Source organism: Lathamus discolor, chromosome 3, assembly GCF_037157495.1.
Source record: "Lathamus discolor isolate bLatDis1 chromosome 3, bLatDis1.hap1, whole genome shotgun sequence".
NCBI lineage: Eukaryota > Metazoa > Chordata > Aves > Psittaciformes > Psittacidae > Lathamus > Lathamus discolor.
Genome location: NC_088886.1, coordinates 119,358,707 through 119,377,835, shown reverse-complemented (window position 1 = coordinate 119,377,835; position 19,129 = coordinate 119,358,707). Strand labels below are relative to the sequence as shown.

The 19,129-nt window shown below is 42.5% G+C and overlaps 1 protein-coding gene and 1 long non-coding RNA gene across 2 annotated transcripts in view; both read right to left on the bottom strand.

Annotated features, from left to right (window-relative positions):
- The window catches only part of ACTR3 (actin related protein 3), a 33,820-nt gene extending 27,796 nt beyond the window's left edge, over positions 1-6,024 (bottom strand). Inside the window, exon 1 of the mRNA XM_065671339.1 lies at positions 5,815-6,024. Within this exon, the coding sequence (XP_065527411.1) occupies positions 5,815-5,858 (44 nt within the window). The 5' untranslated portion in view covers positions 5,859-6,024. The remainder of the gene's footprint in view (positions 1-5,814) is intronic.
- Positions 6,025-8,791: 2,767 nt separating this feature from the next.
- Positions 8,792-19,029, bottom strand: LOC136010321 (uncharacterized). Its single transcript, XR_010610842.1, has 3 exons — positions 18,646-19,029; positions 13,940-14,005; positions 8,792-12,373 (listed from the first exon to the last, which is right to left on the bottom strand). It is a non-coding gene; the product is annotated as an uncharacterized LOC136010321 (long non-coding RNA).
- Between the last annotated feature and the right edge of the window lie 100 nt (positions 19,030-19,129).

Genomic DNA, 19,129 nt, shown 5'->3' with positions numbered 1-19,129 from the left:
TAAACTGATTCCTCCAATGGGATTAAAACCCCCAATATATATATGGTGTTTGTGTATAGGAATATATATATTTTTTCATCTGAATTCCTATTATTCTTAATTATGCTCTGTGTATTTAGTATTGCAACACAGACTGTGATGTATTTGAATCATTTAAAAGACACAAGTCATCATGGGTCTTCAGAATCTCTTTGCAATTATTTAAAAAATAATTATTAAACCACAATTCTTAATCTAGCACAACTCCTTTTTCCACTTTAAGGATGAAGACTTTTGCTCTCCCCTCCCAACCACTTCAGCTACTGGCAAAGAAAACACCCTTTTAAAATCCTGGAAGAGTACTTTTCCCATATTCCATTAAGGAATTATTTTATTCATGCTTTCCATAATGAAAAATTACTTCTGGAATGACACAACATAGAGAAAATTCATCCCAAAAGAGAACATAGCCGGCACACAAAAGGTCGTGACAAGATACTCAGTTGAAATATAAGCCACAAGAACACCATAGTGCTGAAATATTTATACTAAATAGAAGTGATGATCTGAAAATCTGTGAAAATATCCCAGGTCTGGAACATTAGGAAAGAAAAATCATTTCAAGGCTCAGTACAAGATACTAGAATTTACAGAGCAAACAATACAGGCTATTATTTCTCACCTTGTTTTTATAGCACTGGACTTCTCATGTATCTCTACTATCTATTGAAGACTATTAGCTTTTCATAGATCTTGTACTCATTCACACTACCAGGTCAAAATCCAGAAGAGAAACAGAACTATGTAATCTTTTCATAACTTCTCACATCAGAAGACACCCAACCCATAAATACTTTGTTTACTTAGGAGCATAAAGCTCCTAACTAGAGTTGAGATGTTGCATGAAGATTAACTAGAGAAGTAGTGTTTGTAGAGAAGATCCCCAACAGAAAGCCTGCTTCACTGTGCCTATCAACACCGCCCAACTTCAGCTTCTCTGAGGTTTCAGATACCCAAGTTTCTCCTTTCTTCATTTACCACAAAACTGACTAAAGAAATTAAACAGCCAAGAAACTCTCAGATATATAAGTGACTCATTCCAGAAAACAGCTTGCAACTTCACAATAGGAAAGCTTGGAAATCCTGAGCCATCTCAGTTTTCCAGGCTCCCAACTCAGAGCAAACCCAGACTGCCTTGAACTGAGAGACTCTTGTACTCCCATCATGAACAGCAAGTCTCTTTCCAGTCAACCCTAAACCTTTAATTCTCCCCTAGTAGTCAGGAAAGAGAAACGACAACAAAACCAACCAACCAAACAAACAAACAAACAAGCCACACAAACAAATGACAAAAAAAAAAAACCACCACAAGCACACCCATTTTTGTAACCTGTGTAAGGGAAGTGGAAAAAGGGGCCTAGCTTGGGATATGAGAGGAGATGTAAGAAGGAAAGATGTGACACAACAGATTATTTTTTTCACCCACACAATCAATCACATGACCAATTTACTCAGGAGAAGGCTAACCAACACATATGACCCTCCCAACAGGAGAGTCTTGGGTACATTAGAGAAAATGGTCACCAATGACACTCAAGCATTTAATGGATCTGCTTGACAGCTGCAGAGAAAAGGCACACAAGCCTATAGAAAACAGAAAGTACTGGTATATAAAATACAAGTTATTTTCTTTAAATCACTTTCATTGCTAACATTAAGTTCTCATTCTGGAATTGCAGTAGGCTACACAGCCACTTACTTCAGCTCAGCTGAAGAGGCATTAATTTGCACACCTGCAATCATCTGCCATCCCAAATGAGCTAATTCAATGTTATACAAGTTTATACCAAGGGGGAAAAACAAAAAAACAAAAAAAAAAAAAAACAACAAAACACATTCACACAGAAAGACACAATCTAATTGTCAACCTAACCAAGCAAAATTCTGAAGAGGCGTGGGAAGAGCTTTTAATCGTGACTTGCAGGCTGTGTTGTTTGCCTGTAGAACACGCAGCAAAGAACTATTCAAATACCCAAAAGTCACAGAGCAAAATAATGCAGCTTACTGAGATTATAAAAAATTACTAAAAGCCTTTTTCTTTCTTTGTTGGGTTGTTCATACACTTTATGGAAGCAATTTCATGTCAGTTTTATTTTTAAATGCATGTAAACCTTAGATAGACCACAGGCCGAAGTGAGTCTCCTTCACAGCATACATACCAAATTAGCGAACATCATAGAAGTCTACGGAGGATATGAAGAGAACAGCCCACTTTATACCTCATTGTTGAGGGACACGGTGCCCATATTTTATGGAAAGAACAGGACTTACAGAAGCCGACTGAAATCAAATTCAGCACTGACATACACAAGTACTTCCTGACAATAAGGTCCACAATGTTGTTTTATAAGTTTCCCAGCAAAACAACAATATACTTAAAACTAAACCAGGCAATGCTATTAATTATAGAAAGAAATAAACCTGGTTTTAAACAACTGTGTTAACTAACTTCAGTCTTCAGATTTTTCATTTCTATGCCTTTATTGTATAATTAGGGGACACTGCTTCAGGCAGGTAGCTTTTTAAAACAACAGTTAAGTATTTACCTGCTCTTACTAGGTATCAATTACCTTATTTTCTAGATATCAGGTTTGCTTAAGTGAAGAATGCAAATTTCAAGACAACGAATTTAACACCAGAAGAATTTTTGCTGTACTCATAATCTGATTGCCATATCACTAACTTTACCCATTTGCCTGTTCCAGCTGCATGACGTGTATTTGGATGATCCCTAAAAAGTTCAACTAATCTGCTAAAGAGTCCAAGAACAAAAGTCAGACAATTTCCCAAAACTTTTTTGTGCTTTCACCTCTATGCTTTGAAAGGGGTTCTTAAAATTTGTCTAATCTGAGCAGGCTAATGCAGGAAAGCATAATTCTGCCACCTTTCTCATCCACTGTTTTCTCGGTCTTAGCTAGCAAAAAAATTAACACATACACACACACAAAACCAAACCCAAACAAACACACCTCATACAACACAAACCGAACCTCTGGCTACAGGCACAAGACATATGGGAAGATACCCTTAATATCTCTCCTATGTTTGCCCTTTTGCTGATTAAGGTAAATTCTACTTGGACTGTAAATTATCATCTTCTCCCTCTAGAAAAAGCCTACTTATTGGAACATCTGTGCACTTTTAAAGCCCTGCTTGTTCTAAACAAGGCAGCTCCTTTCAACCTGTTTTGGTTGTATTTTTGAAACCTCTTTCTCTTCCTGTTTTCAGGGGCCATCTTTAATTCGCTGTATTTTTAGTAGACAAGACAGTGCCCTAGGTGAGACCCCAACTAATCTGCACAGGGCACAAGGCTGATATAACTTACGTGTCATGTTCTCATGTACACGAAATGAGATGGGCCAGGTGGGCTTCACCAATTAAAAAATAAATACATAAATAAAGCTATGAACATGATTATACTATCACATCCCACTGCACTACTACCCACCTGCTCCTTATTCATCCTAAGTATTATATTTTTTCTTTTTAATCTCACCACTTCATATATTTGTCTACTGTAATCAATGAATTCCAACACTGCAATTTTTCCAACACCAAAAATCTTTGCCCTCAGTTTCCTGAAGTAGAACTTCAGCGAAGAAAAACTTTCGACTATGAAGTACAGCAGAAAGGAAAAGCCTGAACAGCAGAATAGGTTTGGCTGCATTATGTTTTGTGTGTATATATATACACACATACAGAAAGAGAGAGAGAGGCGCACAGTAACAGAGTATCTTAGCGAGATCTTTGAAGACTGGGGGGAAATAAATAAAACAGAAGCAAGACTGGGTTGACATCCTATTATGAATGATTACAAAGTAATGTAATGTAAAATTACAAAGTAATGTAACAAAGAATGTTACATTCTATGCATGAGGCTACACCCCATGCACTGAAGTTAATTAATGTAATACTTGCAGATCTTCCCTGGGAACATTTGTTTTAACACTGTCCCTCAGTATACCGTTCACATTAAAAAGACAAAGTAATTTCTGATGCAGCTATATGCTAGCATGCTTTTCCTTCTTGGCATCACTGAAAGCTCTAAGTGAATCTCTCTACTCCAGTGGTCATAACCTGTACTTTGCAAACCCACAAATACATAATTACTGACTTTAATGGGAGTACCTGCAATGCACAAACATGTGGGATGGGAAAAAGCCTCTACTGGCATGTGGCAGAGTACATTACAGATCTTTTGTTCTGAAAGATAAACAGTGCATATACACATCACATTAAACTTGCATACTTCTATTACACTTGGCTACACACTCTTATTCCTGCTATGCTAACCTTCCTTCACACCACAAAATTCAAGGTTTTAGGTCTTGCTCTAACTACAGGCATGACTTCTTCATGCAGCTGTTAAACATGCATACATTACACACACACATGTACCTGCTATTCTAACAGACCAATTTATTGATGTCCTACACCAAACACATTCTCTTGAAAGGAAGGTGAGCATGTGCGTTCAAAAATCGAGTAGTTGGATTTCAAAAGAACAGGCACTTTCAAAAGAGTATTGTAAATATCTGTGCCTATATGCATGGAGAAATTTGATCAGTTTTAGCAGGATGAATGAGAAGTGAAAAAAACAAAAAACAAACAAAAAAAAAAACCCCAAAACCTGTTTAAAGAATCAGTATGCCATCAGTGGTAGCTAAACAGCAAGAACCTTGAAAATATACCGGTATTTTCCTTGCCAATGAAAAACTGATGCATAACTCCTTTATAACAGCTTTAAAATCACATCACAAGCGGCAGGTCACAGCACGGTTTTCACTTCCTGAGTGCGCTCCTGCAAGCACTACTATGTAACCCTTCTAGGTCGGCTTCCTTACAGACACATCTGAGGGCTTGCTCCCTAGCCCATAAGCCTCTAGGAGCCATACCACGGCAGAAATGAGCCTGAATCCCAAGGGCCTTCTCCCGAATCACTTTTTCTGCTATATATCACTGGCACCACATTCTCTTCATCATCTGGTAGCTGCTAAATAAGAAGAAGAATTTCTAAAACATATCTGGTTCAGGTTTGACACTGAAAACTGCCTTATAAGGTATAAAAGCCCGAAAGCAGGAAGAGGCTTTGACAAAACTAAGGAAGTTCCTATGCGCTTGCTCGGTGGAGGGGGAGGGGTTTTTTTCTTCCACATAGAGAAGTACCACAGAATAAATGACATTATCCACATATTACGATTAATAACTCACTACACAAAAACCCCGCAGACGGCACCCTACCAAGCGGTGACTCCCCTAAGCGAGGCGTTCCGGGAGTTCGCAGGCAGCCGCTCAAGGCAGTCGAACGACCGCGGACGCCGCTCGCCACCCCCGGCCCCGACAATCGTACAGGGTCCCCCGCTCCCCGGCGGGCACCGGCCGCGGAGCCGCAAGCGGCTGCTCTAACCGGCCCCGGACAGCCGAGGGCTCCCGGACAGCGAGCGGGAGGTGCGCGGCCCCGGAGCGAGCCGACTGCTGCGGGCGCTGACTGACGGCGGGGCAGCGGGGCCGCGCCGGGACACCCCTCCCCGCGGGCGCCGGCGGCGGACCTGATGGAGAAAAGAAAGCACCCGGCGGCTCCCCGCAACTCGGCCCGGCGCTCCCGCTACCGGCATCGCGGCGACCCGGGCGCATCTGCCCGGCCCGGCTTGGTTTGGTCTGGCTCGGCCCCGCCACAGGCAACACGACCCCCGCCGCCATCTGCAGCAGCAGAACCCACCCAGCCCCGCCCCGGGCGGCACCGAGCTGTCAGCGGCCGGCCCAGCCGTCGCTCACCCCGTGCCGCAGTCCACCACACAGGCCGGAAGCCGCCCTGCCATGCTCCTCGGTAGCGGCGGTGCTGGGGACGGCGGGCAGCCCTGGGCGCGCTGCGGCGGGGCTCAGCGGCGGGGACTGAGGACACTTCCGCAAGGCGGGCGCTCCCTCCCCCGCCCGCTCACTCGCAGGCACGGCCCAGCGAGCCCAAGATGGCTGACCCGCCCCTCCCTGCGCGCGGCGGCGAGGGCGGGCGCGACAACCCTAGTCCTCGGTGACGTCCGATCTCGCGGCCTCGCCCCTGCGAGGCGGTGCGGAGTGGAGCGGGCGGGAGGGCTCTCGCTCAACGCCGGCAGTCTGGTGGCAGTGTCGGGGGCCCGAGTAGGCGAGGGCGGTTGAAGTAGTGTTTTGATGCTGAAACCCCAAGAGAAGATGGGGCGAGGGGTTGTATGGTGTGAAAAGGGTGCTGACAATGACGAGGAGCACGTATTGCAAGCCCTGCAACTGAAGGGCTGAAAGCTCTCTGCAGAAAAACTGTTTGTGAAGGGCAAATGGAGGAGGTCACGCTCGTCATCGTGCTTGTTGGCACTGCCATACACTAGCAGGGCTGACGAGTAAAACACCTGCTGAGGAAGGTACCAAATACCCCACAGCACCAGCCTGCAAGGAAGGTCAGACAAGACTCTGTGAAAACTTGAGTCTTGTATCAAAAACTTGTATTCAGAGGAGACCCTTGAGCTCTTTTCACCTATTGCCACCATGTGTGTGCCATGCTCCCATGTAACTGCAGCAAACAAGCATGGCTCAGCCTTGACCAGCCATCCCAGCACCCCTGCTGATGGGATTGTTGGTGTCTACTGCTTCTTGAGTTTAGCCATAGGTCCCTGTCCTCCTGTTGAAGGACTTTTGTCCCAAGGGGGGCAAGGGCATACACTGTTGAGGCTGTGATGTTCAGGTGGACAAAACAAAACAAAAAAATCCATTCAAGGGATTGCCCTTTTTCTCTCTCTTTTTACCTTTCACAGCCCTTCTAGGCTTTGAGGGGCAGACAGCTGTATCCGCCAAGTCTGGCGTGGTTCTTGCCCCAGGGTGTACTGTGGCCAAACACTATTTTTTTTATTCTTTTAAAAGTATTTGAATGCTTTAACAGTTCTGGTGTTGGGGCTTTCACATGGTTACCAGTCCTTTCCTTGCTGCTACCACCTGGGCGATGTAGGGATGGGAGCTTAGTGGTTTAATGGAGTGTCAGCCTGAGGAGAAACTTGGTAGTTCCTCAGAAGGAGCAATTGCAGGGCTCAGCATGCACTGATGGGCCTTAATGGCTCTCATCAGCCTCACCTGGGACCTCCACCCCACACTTCCTGCCCAAGAGCACAGGAGGCCCATTTTAGCTCAGCCATGGTCCCACAGGTTTTGTCTGAAATATGCTGTAGGTGTGTATTGCCCTAGTTTTGCTTTTTGGTTTTATATTAGGCTTGTCTTGTCCCTTTGAGCCTCCCTGGTTGCTATCACTGGCCCTAGTCCTGGTCTGCAGTCTGACATCTTGGCTTCACCTTGGACCTGTTTCACAGCCATGAACTTGTCTGACAATCTGGGCTCTTGGTTGAATCTGGCCACTATCTTTTGGTCTGCCTACCTTGCTTGGCCATGTACTATGGGATGTGCTCAGGCTGGTGAGTCCGCAGCCTTGCTGGTTGTGTTACTGCAGCTGGCCCCGTGTCTCTTAGCCCTTAAGGTGCTCTTGCTTCTTCCTTAAAGCATTAGTCCTCCTCAGTTTAAGCTATCTCAAATAAGCTCATTCCCTGAGTTCACTGTAAAGCAGACAAGAATCAGTGCCACTGAAAAAAAAAAAAAAAAAAAGAAAAAGAAAAGCTAGGTACATGCCTTTCAGGTTGAGTTAGGAGGGAGCAAAATCATCCCTTCTTCTGGGAGCAGCTAGACAATTCAGTTGTGAAGCTCAAGCCACCATCTGGCTTCTGTGGGCTGCCAGATCTTCCTGAGGAACATAAGCAAGGAAAGGAGATACTGAGAATATTAACATTTTTGCTTTAATGTCAAGGCAAATTATGAATAGAACATTATGAGGCAGTTACAGATAATGAAAGGGATTTCTGCAGGATATTGTGTAGCCTGTGAACTATGCTGTGCTAGAAAATGAAAGATCAGTATCTCTGAAATCTTTTCAGAGAAAGTAAAAATAACCCTGTTTTTAATGCACATGCATCTGTGTGTGCATAGGTACTTACTTACCTAAATTAAATAGAGTTATTATATAAAGTAACGTGGACTTTTCACTTTCCTCTTGGTTTTATTACCTGATGTTCAGGGTTATATATGCGGCAGGTTCAACTGCTGTATCTGGCTAATGGAATCCTGGAATGAGAAAGCAGCTTAGTGCTCCAGTTGCAGGAGTTCAAGTAACCCCCCACAGAAGCATGAGACAAGGGCCCAAAAACTGTGGCATGCATAAAGTGTGGAGCTGGCAGGTCTTGTCCTGGTTCATAGAGGCATCAGAGAGGGGATCAGATTCACCAAGTTAGTATGCCCAGCTGTAGGGATTTTTGAACAGTGTAATCATCAGTGTATCATAGCTGACTTTATTACATATTATCTCCAAATAATGCTCCTGATTAGTGTAGAAAAACTTTAATAGAAAAGTCAAAAGACAGATAGAAGACTGGCTATAAAAGTAAGCTGATGAGTTTCTAACAGAACCATCATTTCACTGTAAAACATTAAATCACACACACAAGCACTTACTGTAGTGCACTCTACAGAAAATATCCCATAGCTGTATTTATTTCTGTTTTCTCCTTGTGAGTACAAATGTTTTCTGTAAAATGGTAGGACACTGAGAGGAAAAAAAGAAACAAAACAAACAAACTGCAGTTTATATGGAAAGTGAAACAAATCTGTTGAGCAACTCCATTGTGATCTTGTGCTGTAAGTTTGTGTTCTTCCTGAGTCTGCATTACAAATGAGATTGAAAGAGAGCAGGGCTGGTTCATTTTGTTTTTATTAATTACAGTGGAATTTACATTTGAGGACCAAGAAGCATAGGATTTCTCTCAATATTAAGGTGCCAAGTCAGTCACAGTTTTGCAGGGAAAGGAGTTGAAAGACTGAATTCCCTGGCCATGATATCTCATTTCACTCTATTAGTCTTGCCAGATGCAGTTCTTCAGGTGGCTGTGGACCCAGGCACCAGTCCAGTAAGAAAGGTGTAGAGTCAGTGGTTTAGTATATTCTCAATCTTCCCAATGGAATAGTAGTGAATAAAATCCTGAATGGCCTTTATCTGGTTCCGTGCTATACAGCACGCATAATCCAGCAATATCCTCATTCTGTGATGCATCACAGTCCAGCTTTTATAAGCACAATTGGATTGCAGGTGATCTTTTCCTGAATATCCATGATAGCAGAAGTAATTACCATTGCAGAGCATCCTCCTTCTGTTACTGTCTGCCTCCCAGCAGGTTACAACATAAATATAAAAGGAGAGAATGCATATGAATACAAATGCATAAGGAATTAGAAGATAAAAGTTCAAAAGGAAAGTATTTCTATTAGTCAAACAGTAAACTCAGGAGCAGTCTAACAGTTTGGTTTAGATGGAGGGAACTTCCAGACAACTTTCTACAATTTTTATATAAATAAGTCTTGAGGTTCCAAATTTTTCCATGATGCAGGTATGATTTACTAGCACTGTCAATACTACATATTAAAATTTCACAAGTCTTTAACTAGACAAAAGCATTACAAATCACTTGCAAAGCTACATAGGGAGGTTTTCAGCATCCTGCTTATTCTGGATCATTTTCATGCAGTTAACGGCCTGCTCTTGAGCATGCAGACAGAATAGCTCCGTGAATCCATATATTGGTCAAGGTCTGGGAAGCACAGTAAAGTGCAAGGAACAAGAGAAAACAAAAGACAGTAAAAGTTGCAGGGGTGAAGGGGTTTTGGAAATGCCCAGAAGGACTGAGAATCTAAACTTGTCCAGATCAGCATGTTGCCATTTAGAATGCTATAAGCTGAATTTAAAAGGCAAGTACATCCCACTGGACATACTTTAAGCCCAGGTAAAGCTGACAATAAAAGCTAGAGAAACAGCCAAGGAAAATTAGGTTTAGGTTATCCATTAAACAATATTCACTTTATTGTATTTATTATAAAGTACATCACCTAAGCATTTTAACATAAGTAAGTTCTACCAATAGTTGGTGGAATACTACAGCGAGCTAAACAAGAAAACATTTTACCTACCCCAATACAAGATGTATGTAGATTTCTTCCTGGAAGGGCCACAAGCAAAATTATAGTGTTACTGGTTGATTTTGGCATAGCTATAGCAACAGCCATATGGGAGGCATGTGGAGCTGCACATGGCGAAGTCATGGCAAATTACCAGGATCTCATTTGATGTGGCTACTCTCCAAGACTTCTGACTTAGATCAACTAAAACCATTAACTTTCAAAATATAATCAGTGTGATCATGTTGGGTTTTTTTAATAATAAATGGAAATAAAAAACAATGATTGTACACTGAAACAAGGTATGTAAGGAGAGAAACTCATAAACTGGGGCTTGTTTATATTCTTGGACTATTATGATATTAGGACTATTGCTTAGAATATTTGGTAGGAATAACAGCAAAATGTGTGTCAGAAGATAAACTTAGAAAACATAGAGGAAGAATTTGACTGAAAATGTGATGACTTACATAGGAACTTGATGTTCTGGGCAGAGGCAAAATCTGCAAAAGTCATGCTGTCCATAGAATAACTGCATTAGAATTTACAGCTTGCTTCACCAGTCAAAATATACAGAATCAGAGAATTGTTAGGGTTGGAAGGGTCCTCTGGAGATTATCTTGTCCAACCCCCCTGCCAAGGCAGGACTCCTAGAGCAGGTTACACAGGAAACATGCCCAGGCGGGTTTTGAATATCTCCAGAGACAGAGACTCCACATCCTCCCTGGGCAGCTCTTCCAGTGCTCTGTCACCCTCAACGTAAAGAACTTCTTCCCCATGTTGAGGTGGAACCTCTTTTGTTTTATTTTACGGCCATTGCTCCTTGTCCTGTTGTTGGGCACCAGTGAAGAGAGTCTGGCACCCTCCTCTTAGCACCCACCTTTGAGATATTTATATGCATTCATGAGATCCCCTCTCAGTCTTCTCTAAACAGGCCCTGCTTCCACGTTGTCTCCTCATAAGAAACACGCTCCAGACCCCTGATCATCTTTGTGGCCCTCTGCTGGACCCTTTCCAGTAGCTCCTTGTCTGTCTCATGCTGAGGAGTCCAGCACTGGACACAGTACTCCAGGTGTGGCCTCACTATGACTGAGTAGAGGAGGAGGATCACTTTGCATGACGTGCTGGCCACACTCCTCCAGATGCACCCCAAGGATACTACTGGCTGCTGGCTCATAGCCAACTTATCATCTACCAATATTCCCAGGTCTCAGCTGAACTGCTCTCTAGTAGGTGAGTCCCCAACCTGTACTGGTACTTGGGTTCTTCCTCCCCAGGTGCAGTACCCTACATGTGCCCTTAATGAACCTCATTGGGTTTCTCTCAGCCCAATTCTCCAGCCTATCCGGGTCCCACTGGATGGCAACACAGCCTTCAGGTATATCAGCCTGGGTTGTTTTTTTTTTTAAAGCCCAGCTTTTTATCATCAGCAAACTTGCTGAGATTATGCTCTAGCCGTTCATCCAGGTCACTGATAAACAAGTTGAGTAAGACTAGATCCAGTACTGGTCCTTGGAGAGCACCACTGGCTACAGGCCTACAACTGGATTCTACTCTACTGATCATGACCCTCTGAGCTTTGCCATGCAGCTACTTCTTGATCCACCTCACTGTCCATTTATTTAACCCATATTTCCTAAACCTCTTTCATGGACACCCCCTTGTCGTGGGGAAAGAGCTTGCGTGCCCTTGTGAGGTTGGGAGCTATGCTGGTGGTGGCTTATGCCTCCGGTAGGGTCTCCCATGCCAGACAGGTCTCAACTGAAGGGTCAGACAAAGTGTGTCCATGGGCAGGAGGGGCTCACTAGCCTTCAGGCAACCATCCTAGGAGAAGGACAACTCTAACTTCAAACCTGGGCAGATAGAGCTCATATAGCCCTGTAAGGCCATCCATCTAAGAGGACACTCTAATCAAGCCTACGACCTGAGGACTTTGCTGTCACCGTCCAAGCTCGCTAGGCCCTGGCAGATAAACCTCAGGTGTAAAGGGTGGGGCCAGTTCTGCACACTCTGTGCCTCACCTAAAAAATCCTCTGCACAGGCCCAAAGGGTTTACCCACACTTGCAAAGCCCTGTAGCGTCATCCCAAATCTTCGTTTGCAAAGTCAAGCCATGACATGATTTCCTAAGCTTACCTACAAGCATGTTATGGGAGAGAGTGTCAAAAGGCTTGCTGATGTTGAGGTAACATCCACTGCTCTCACCTCATCGATCCATCCTGCCATGTCATCATAGAAGGCTATCAGATTGGTCAAGCAGGAATTATTTATCTTTCTGCTGCTCTTTGTGCTTTCTTATAACAAAGTCTTGTTCCTTTATAATGCTTCTGTAAGTGAATTAGTAGAATTATGACAGCAGGATTCCTACAACAGGAAAGCAGGATACAAACCTCTGTGCTACACCTATACTGCACAGGCTCCACACAGTCACACCTGGAAGCCAAATAATAGCTTGGTCATGATGAGAAAATCTGTGCTTTCTCATGTAATAGAAACATTATTATGTGTTCTCAGTTGTACCTATTTACTTTCTTGGCTGGAACAAATGTGTATTGCTACCTTTTAATATGACTTATTATACTCTTCAACAGAACCGAGAACCTAAATCAATCACAGCTCTAAGTGTCTGATCTGCTTTAGCGGTTTTCCTTTAGGTGTCAACTTTCATGTTCACCATGTTATAAATCATTGATTTGAGTAACAGCCATTATAACTTGCAAATATTTATAAACCCACTATTTTTAATGTAGTGATAGTTCATTTTTTATTCAAAGATGTCATCCCCGTGCTAAATCAAATCGGCATATCACTAGTTTGCAGTTTAGCAGCCATTGCAGGTATTTTTAACCAGTGAGGCTTTTAGTAGAGCACAGAAGCTCACCATAGTAAAACCAAGCCTTAAAAAAGGTGGCATCTATAAGAACAAGAAAAGTGCCAGATCATCCATGCTTAGAACAGAGGATCGAGCTCATCCAGGTGAGTCATTTCACAAAAGCAGTGGCATGAAGAGTCATTGAGCATGTGATGGTAGCATGGATTTTTAAGCTATTCATTTGAAACTGCAAGCAATTGAATGTATGACAGGTAAAATCAATTTCTGTTCTGAGACACTTGTTCAGACTTTAACCACTGTTTACCAGCTTTTGAGAGGGCTTTTCACAAGAGGATTATTTAGAAACACTTGTATTTTACCTTTTTGTGCGTTTTCCTCGTTGTGATTTTTGAAACCAATATATTCTCTTTAGTTAATTCAAGCAGTTGACTCCTCAGATAGCTTTTAAAAGACAATAGATGTTAAAGTCTACTACATCACAACTGTGGTCATTGTGACATGTTACTCTTATTGTACTTGTTTCAAGATAACGCGAGGAGCAGAGGAGAACTGGAAACTTGCATAGACAGATGTCCTTCTCTGGATGCAGCAGTCTGCTGCTTGAAAATGGTACCAGCCTTTCCAGTCAGCTGGGTATTCTAGCATCCACACTTCTTTTGGCAGAAACATAAATAAGCACTCCCTAATTGTCTCCAGACAAAAGGGGATATAACTAAAAATATTCTTTGATAAGTAATTTGGCTGCTTTCTTTCTAGCAGGATAAGGAATGTTCTCTCTAGTAAAGAACGGTTTCTCCAACAGAGTTGGGGGATAGCAGTATACAGCTCATGCAGTGATTTATTTAGAAATAGTGAACAATAATAATCAACTTAGTCAACAGTGGAAACACTGCATTCCTAAATCAACCAGTCAGTCAATCAATCAATCAAATTCTGGTGACAGTGCTGCACACATAAAAAAAAATTGAAACAATTCTAAAGCACTATTTCTAAATGCTGGGTACCTCCATATGAGGTTTATTCAGACTGTTTGGTAATATATACACAAAGAAACCATTACCTTATTTCTGTAAAGTTTCTTGCTTGTCCTGCTGAAAGATTGTAGGAAATCCTCCTGAAAAAATACCTTAATGGATCATAAGAAAGTATGAAAGGTGATTTGCAACTCGACAGTGCTGTGTCAGCCACTTTAAGAATTATATGGATGTCTTTGATGAATCATAGCATCATAGAATGGTTTGGGTTGGAAGGGACCTTAAACATCATCTAGCTCCAAGCCCCGGCCACAGGCAGGGACACCTTCCACTAGACCAGGTTGCTCCAAGCCCCATCCAACCTGGCCTTGAACACTGCCAGGGATGGGGCAGCCACAGATTCTCTGGGCAATCTGTGCCAGTGACTCACCACTCTCACAGTAAAGAATTATTTCCTCATAGCTAAATCTACCCTTTTCCAGTTTAAAGCAATTTCCCCTTGCCCTATCCTTACCTGCCTTTGTTAAAAGCCCCCCTCCAGCTTTCCTGTAGGCCCCTTTAGGTACTGGAAGCTGCTCAAAGGTCCTCTGGAGCCTTCTCTTCTCCAGGCTGAACAAGCCCAGCTCTCTCAGCCTGTCTGCCTAAGAGAGGTGCTCCAGCCCTTTGATCAGCTTGGTGGACTTCCTCGGGACTGACTCCAACAGGTCCAAAACTAATAGAAACATTGTATCCAAATCATTCACTGACTCTACTGCTTTGAAAATTTGTACTAGAAACAGAAACTGCAGCAAACCATGCTCAGGAACCTGTAAATTTCACAAAACCTTATAGACAGATTATGTTAGTCCCTTTCATAAGAATAGGGGCATTAAAATACCTATGTTGGGTACTACATGCCTTTTCAAGTTGGTGTGCCATCTAACAAACCAACCAACTTGACCTTTAAGGACAATAAATTTTGAAACCTCACTCCCTGAGAACAAGGCAGTCAAAGCCCGGCATCAGTAGCTCTGTCAGTGCAACATCTCATTGCATTTTTGGTGCAGTTTAAGAGCCTCTGCATTGAAAAGACCGTGGGTACTTGTTAACGTTACAAGATGTGAAAACCAGAAACTTTCTCTCCTGTATTTCCCTGCAGAATAACTTCCCATTTAAGCCACTGGTGTGCTCTATAGAACCTATATATATACAGCATGTCTCCCATGCTAATTCTGTTAAGAATCAATATTGGATGTTTGTTCCTTTGCTTTAGGCCCTTCTTATGAGAATACCTGACTTATCTGGAATATTATACATGCCCAGCAAGGGATCAGTTAACTATTACTATATTGGGCAATACTGCAATTCACTTTGAATAGTACCTTCTGTTCCAATGAACCTCAGTGAATCACTGTGATTATTCATACAGGAATGTGCAAAAGCACAAGTATAAAAATCTGTTCTGTGTTCTCCTGATCATGCAGGGCCAGATTACATGCAGTTCTAATATTTCAGCCTTGCTCTGGGAAAACTGCCTAACTTGACCTTTAGGAAGTTGCTTTTTGGGGAATATTCACTGCAAGTAAAAATCACATTTGACTCTCTGTTAAGGTCTGGGTTTTTGTGGACTGCATCTCCAGACAGAGCAGGTACCCATACTCACAAAATTATTTCTGCTAGCTATGATATTCAAATGACTTTCTAGTTGTCCAGCATGTGTGAAGGTTCCACGTGCAGTCCCCTTTTGCACATGATTTTTCTCAATGGCATGGTAATTCTGTAATTCAGAGCACTTCTGAAAGGTTTACTTTCCATTTACGTTTTGTTTTGCTTGGATAGGCTTCCAAATGCTTTTTAAAATTGTCTTTTTAAAAGAAATTATGATTACAATTCCTCTACTGAAAATAACTGATAGCAATTTAGTAATTTTCAGTCTGGGAAATACCATTGCCAATTAAGATTTGTGTTTTCTTTACTAATATAAATCAACAGAGTAAAGAGACTGAAATAAGGGGTGACAAGTTCCCCAAATGAGTTGTTTTACTAGTCTGTAATCCTAGTACTAGCTAATATTTGTAAATAATGTTCAGCAGGAAGCAGAAAAAGCTCTTGATTCTAGTTGAGTTTCTACAGCTATTGAAAGTATTGGCTGATAAAAAAACTACACTGCAAAAATATTTGTGGTTTTTATTTCAGCATGTCAAGAATTAGATCAGGAGGAGGGGAAGGCAGTGAAGATGATCCAGCAATTAGAACTGTTCTCTCTGCCATGAGTGGCTTCATGCAAAGTGGGACCTAGGTTGCGAGAGCAGTTGAGGACAACTGTAAGACACATTAAAAATGGTGCAAAGAAGGTGAAGTGGAATAACTATTGCAAATTATAAGATTATTAACCAGTGGCGTAAACCCAAAAGAAACCAAAGCATTTTCTTCTATGACACAAGACTCTACCTAAACAAATCCTATATAGCTAATGTTTTATAGTATAACTCGGTTCACAGAAGGAATTAGCCAAGTTCATCGGTCCATCAAGAGCTAGTAAATATATTGGCTGAATTAAGGACTTCCAGGTAAGGATGCTGTAAACCATTTATGTCTAAAAACTACAAGGATATGCCATGGAAACAACTACTCTTTAGTGTCTTGTTTCCAGTACCCTTTTCCCAGGCATCCATTACGAGTCATTGTGGAGACATGATTCTGAGTTAGACAGTTGGTCTAACTGAACGGAACAAGGTAAAATTCTGCTTTCATGCATCCTAAGCCATGTCTAGTCCTGCACACTGAAAGTACATTCTTCTCCTAAGAAGCACATAAATTGATCAAAACCAACTTTGTCACTTTATATTTTAATACAGTTTCTTCTGCTGCTTTGTCTTGTTCATTAAGATGGACATATTGTTCATCAAAGATCTGATCCAAATCCTTCTGAAGGAACATTTTTTTTTTTTTAAATAAGTTGATTTAATTCCTTTGTTGAAGTCTATTTATGAGATCTACAGAGTGTTAAATTTCCTTCTTGGGATCTAATCTATTGTATCTAAATCGGCCATTACATTCTCATAAGTAGAGTGTATATGAGTAGAAACTAAATGCAAATTTTAAAGTGCAATTTAGCAGGTCTGTAAAATAGAGGGTGTTTTCTCTTATGAAAATATTACAGTGCTGAGAAGTAGATATTTAATTTTGTTTTGCCTATAAAAGTGCATTTATGTAACCAAAATATTCACAGCAAGAAAAATAAATATGCAATATGTGATATTTGCAAGATACCTAGAGTTTTATTACATGTGATAAAAAAAAGGGGGGAGGAGAAATCATTGTAGTAATAGTTTCTTTCAAAGAAGACACAAGATCATCACGTGAACTTTTACAATAGGAAGCAAATTACTTTAGAACTAAAAATACGTAAGTCCTGCAATATTTCTAAGTGTAAAGTACAAACTTCTGGGCTTCTGACAATGTCAACCCATTTTTCTTCATATGCCTCAGAAACCACAGCGTTAAGTGCCTCATCCTGTGGCGAACAGAAGCTTGGCACTCAGCTGCAGTCTTCTCCTATTTGCCTGCCTCTGTCAAAATGTTTAGAATCAAAACATTAAGAAGTTAGATTTAGCTGTGTTGCCACATTAAGATGCAGCCTGAACAGCCTCATAAAAAATAAAGAAGAAATGCAAGCATACAGGGAGGATGTGAAGCTACATTCAGAGACATGGTTTAAATTCACAGTTGAGATTTCATATGCTTTCCACTGTCAAAGACTAAAGGAAAAAAAGATACAAAACCTGTACATCTCCAGATGTTTTGCCATCCCTAGCACCAGCTACTACCACTCACTGTGAGACAGCAGTTGACAGGAACACCTTTCAAAGGTGAATTTCCCCTCTCCAGAGCTTTTTGATCACTTTTGATCAGGTGAGACAGAAGAGGCTGGGAATGTGTGTCTTCCCTGTTGTCTTAGTTGTTCTCCCTGTTCACAAACATAGCTTTTAAAACATTCATTGTATATGTCTATGTCATTTTTATGCTATTAAAAGTGTGTTGATAGTGAAGCAGACTGAGAATTTAAGTAGTTGCCACTACTTCCCAGTCCTGTGAGATTTTGTATCACCAAGTAAAGACAATGATAACTATGAAACAAAGATTCCACCATCTCACTGCATTTTAGGACATTTCTCACTTTGGTTTTTCTTTCTTCCCTTTTTTTGAAAGACTAGTTTCAAGCTTCATCCCACTTCTCCACCTCTAGTTCTGCAGTTTGTGCTCTCCGTCTTCTCTGTTCCTGTTTATTTATTTGACCTTATCTCACTGCTTTGAAAAAGGCTGTATAAATGCTAGATAATGGCTCATCTAGCTGAAGAAAGCTCTCTTGGTTCAGAGCTATTCTATCCATTCTCTCATTAAACATGATCAATGTAGATGGCACAGCAGGGGCTGCTCCACAGGTGTCAAGGCAGAATGACCCAGCTGCAGCCTTGCTTCTGAGGAAACAAGCAAAATTATAGAATCACAGAACAGTTTGGGCTGCAAGGGACCTTAAAACTCATCTAGTTCAAACTTCCCTGCTGTGGGCAGAAACACCTTCCACCAGACCAGGTTGCTCAGGGCCCCATCCAACCTGGACTTGGACACTTCCAGGGTTGGGACACCCACAACTTCTCTGGGCAACCTATTCCAGTGCCTCACAACCCTCACAGGGAACGATTTCTTAATATCTAATCTAAATCTACCTTATTTCAGTTTAAAACCATCCCCCCCTTGCCTTATCAGTACTTGGTATTGTAAGAAGTCCCTTGCGTACACCTGCTCTTACCAAAATGCCGGGTTCACTACACTTTTACGCAGCCCAGTGGCGGCTTGCCGCCGTTGTGAGCAGCATGACTCCCGGTTCTCACTGGTCAGGAGGGCCCCACCAACGACCAGCGGACCCCTTTCCTGCCACCCCTCCGGAGGCGAGCCCAGCACCGGTAAGCGTTTTCAAGGAAGACATGAAGTAAAGCTCCGTTCCGCCTCCTTGCGGCCCTGGCTCCTGCCGGTACAGACGGGGCGGCGGCCGTTACCAGCTACACGGCAGTACGACAGCCGGCAGCTCAGACCTCCGCGCAGCGACAGCTGGCAGCTCGCTGTCTGAGCCGACAGACGGCATGGGGAAGGGACGCCCCTTCACACCGCCTGCCCGAGCCAGGCCGCAGGGCGGGGACTCCCTCCCGGCCGCTCGGGGGACGGCAGCCGGCAGGGGTGGCGAGCGGCTGGCCGAGCGGCTCGATGGGGCCGGCCTGCGGGCGGGGCGGGGCCGC